We start from the raw sequence: 1,828 nt of genomic DNA on the forward strand, positions 1-1,828 counted from the left end.
TTCTTGAGCAGCAAATCAGCATATTAGAATGATTTCTGAAGATCATGTGACACTGAAGACTGGAGTAATGATGCTGAAAATACAGCTTTACGTCACAGGAATAAATTACAGTTTAACAGATATTCACATAGAAAACACTTATTTGAAATTTTAATAATATTGATTTTTTTTTTTTGTGGTTTGTACTGTGTTTTTGATCAAATAAATGCAGCCTTGGTTCTTTGAAGAATGTAAAAAAATCTTACAGACTCCAAACTTTTAAACATTAGTTAGTTTTTAAAAAATGATACATCAAACTTCTTGTAAACTTTTACAAGCATGAGTGATTTGGAACAAGGCCTTCATAATGTAGTAAAAGCGCTGCCCTCTGCTGGTAATAAAGCAGAAAAACACTACATAAAACTCTGCAAATCTACTTTGATTGGAGAAGAGGCCTATATGTGTCTGCTTTAATGCTTCATCTCCCTCATGAATTGAGTCGTGGTCAAAGCGCAGCTTATGTTCTTCATGTCCGCGTCTGTTCAAGGAGTTTAATTCTCCTATAGGGAACAGGAGGTCACGGGCTCACATCATCCTGCTTTAGTTATTATTCAGCTTTCATGGACTTAATGTCCTTTTGTTGGTATGCGTGTGTGTGTGTGTGTGTGTGTGTGGAGTGTGTCCAAAACATATTCATCCTGGTTTGGGGTGTTTTTACGGCAGTTTTAAAAGGTTACACGTAATTCTGTCTGTTTTTAAACATCAAAGACATTCGTCTAAAAGCCATTCAAAAACTGTTACATTGTATCGGTGAGTTCTGCACGTGCAAACCCACTCAGATGATCTTCAGACGATGTTGGAATCTCGTAATCCGTGTTTCTTGGAACATCAAACACTTGTAGTTTGAATAATTGATGATTATAGAGTCAGACTGACTGCGGCAGATGATGTGCATGTTGAACAGGCTTTCTGTCTGGCCTCTGCTTGCATCCCAGGATGATTCCTAAAGGAGCTTATGCTGTAATATCCTGATGAAAAGGGTTTGTTCTAAGCTTTCACTACATGACTACATCATCACAACTGGGATGCAGTTTTTTTCCGGTGGGCTTTGGTGCATTTCGACCACCTTTCTGCTCAGAATGGCTTTCCTCGGATTGAGACGGAGCTACTTGCTGCTGCAAATTTGAGAGTGTGAATTGGGAGCGTTTTTATCAGAATCGTCGTCATGATCCCGACTAAGATGTTGGTGTACCGGAGCCCCGACGGGGCCACGCGCACCGTGGCCCTCCCGAACACATGCAGACGCAAGAAATCCTGCGGCGAGCTCTTTCACAACGGCTACCGTGTGAAGATGCTCCACGCGCCGCTCTGTGAGAAAGACGAGCGTGACGACTTTCACCACACGCTGTCCTCGTGTTTCCATGCCGTCTCGTACTGGGGTAAGAACTGATGCTGGAATCAACACCCTTTGATCCAAGAACAAGGAGGCAGCGATAATCAGCTTTACAGATGTTTCCTCTTGTATTTGGAGACAGTTGCTTTGTTTAATTTGGCATTGATTCTTGAGACATGGGACAAAATAAAACACTAAAAATAGCTACATTTTCACTTTGAAAATAATCAGAGATGATCAATAGAATGTAAATATATATACCATAGCATTTGATTTTCTTAAAATGATGATATTATTTCATCATAAGTCTAAAACCTCATATCCTCACAAACATACTGTAGCTCAGAATGTCAATATATATATATAATGAACAGAAATATAAATATACAGTGGGTACGGAAAGTATTCAGACCCCCTTAAATTTTTCACTCTTTGTTATATTGCAGCCATTTGCTA

At 39.4% G+C, this 1,828-nt stretch overlaps 1 protein-coding gene across 9 annotated transcripts in view; it reads left to right on the top strand.

Moving 5' to 3' along the window:
- LOC107676421 (calcium-activated potassium channel subunit alpha-1-like) overlaps nucleotides 1–1,828 on the top strand; it is an 80,269-nt gene that overhangs the window by 49,677 nt on the left and 28,764 nt on the right. Inside the window, exon 1 of one of the 9 annotated variants that reach the window (XM_016470967.1) lies at nucleotides 769–1,418. The exons of the other annotated variants lie outside the window; for them this stretch is intronic. Within the exon in view, the coding sequence (XP_016326453.1) occupies nucleotides 1,205–1,418 (214 nt within the window). The 5' untranslated portion in view covers nucleotides 769–1,204. Of the gene's footprint in view, nucleotides 1–768; nucleotides 1,419–1,828 lie in introns of those variants that run through there. 9 annotated transcript variants of the gene reach the window in all.

The sequence above is a fragment of the Sinocyclocheilus anshuiensis genome, unplaced genomic scaffold, assembly GCF_001515605.1.
Source record: "Sinocyclocheilus anshuiensis isolate Anshui unplaced genomic scaffold, SAMN03320099.WGS_v1.1 scaffold2270, whole genome shotgun sequence".
Lineage (NCBI taxonomy): Eukaryota > Metazoa > Chordata > Actinopteri > Cypriniformes > Cyprinidae > Sinocyclocheilus > Sinocyclocheilus anshuiensis.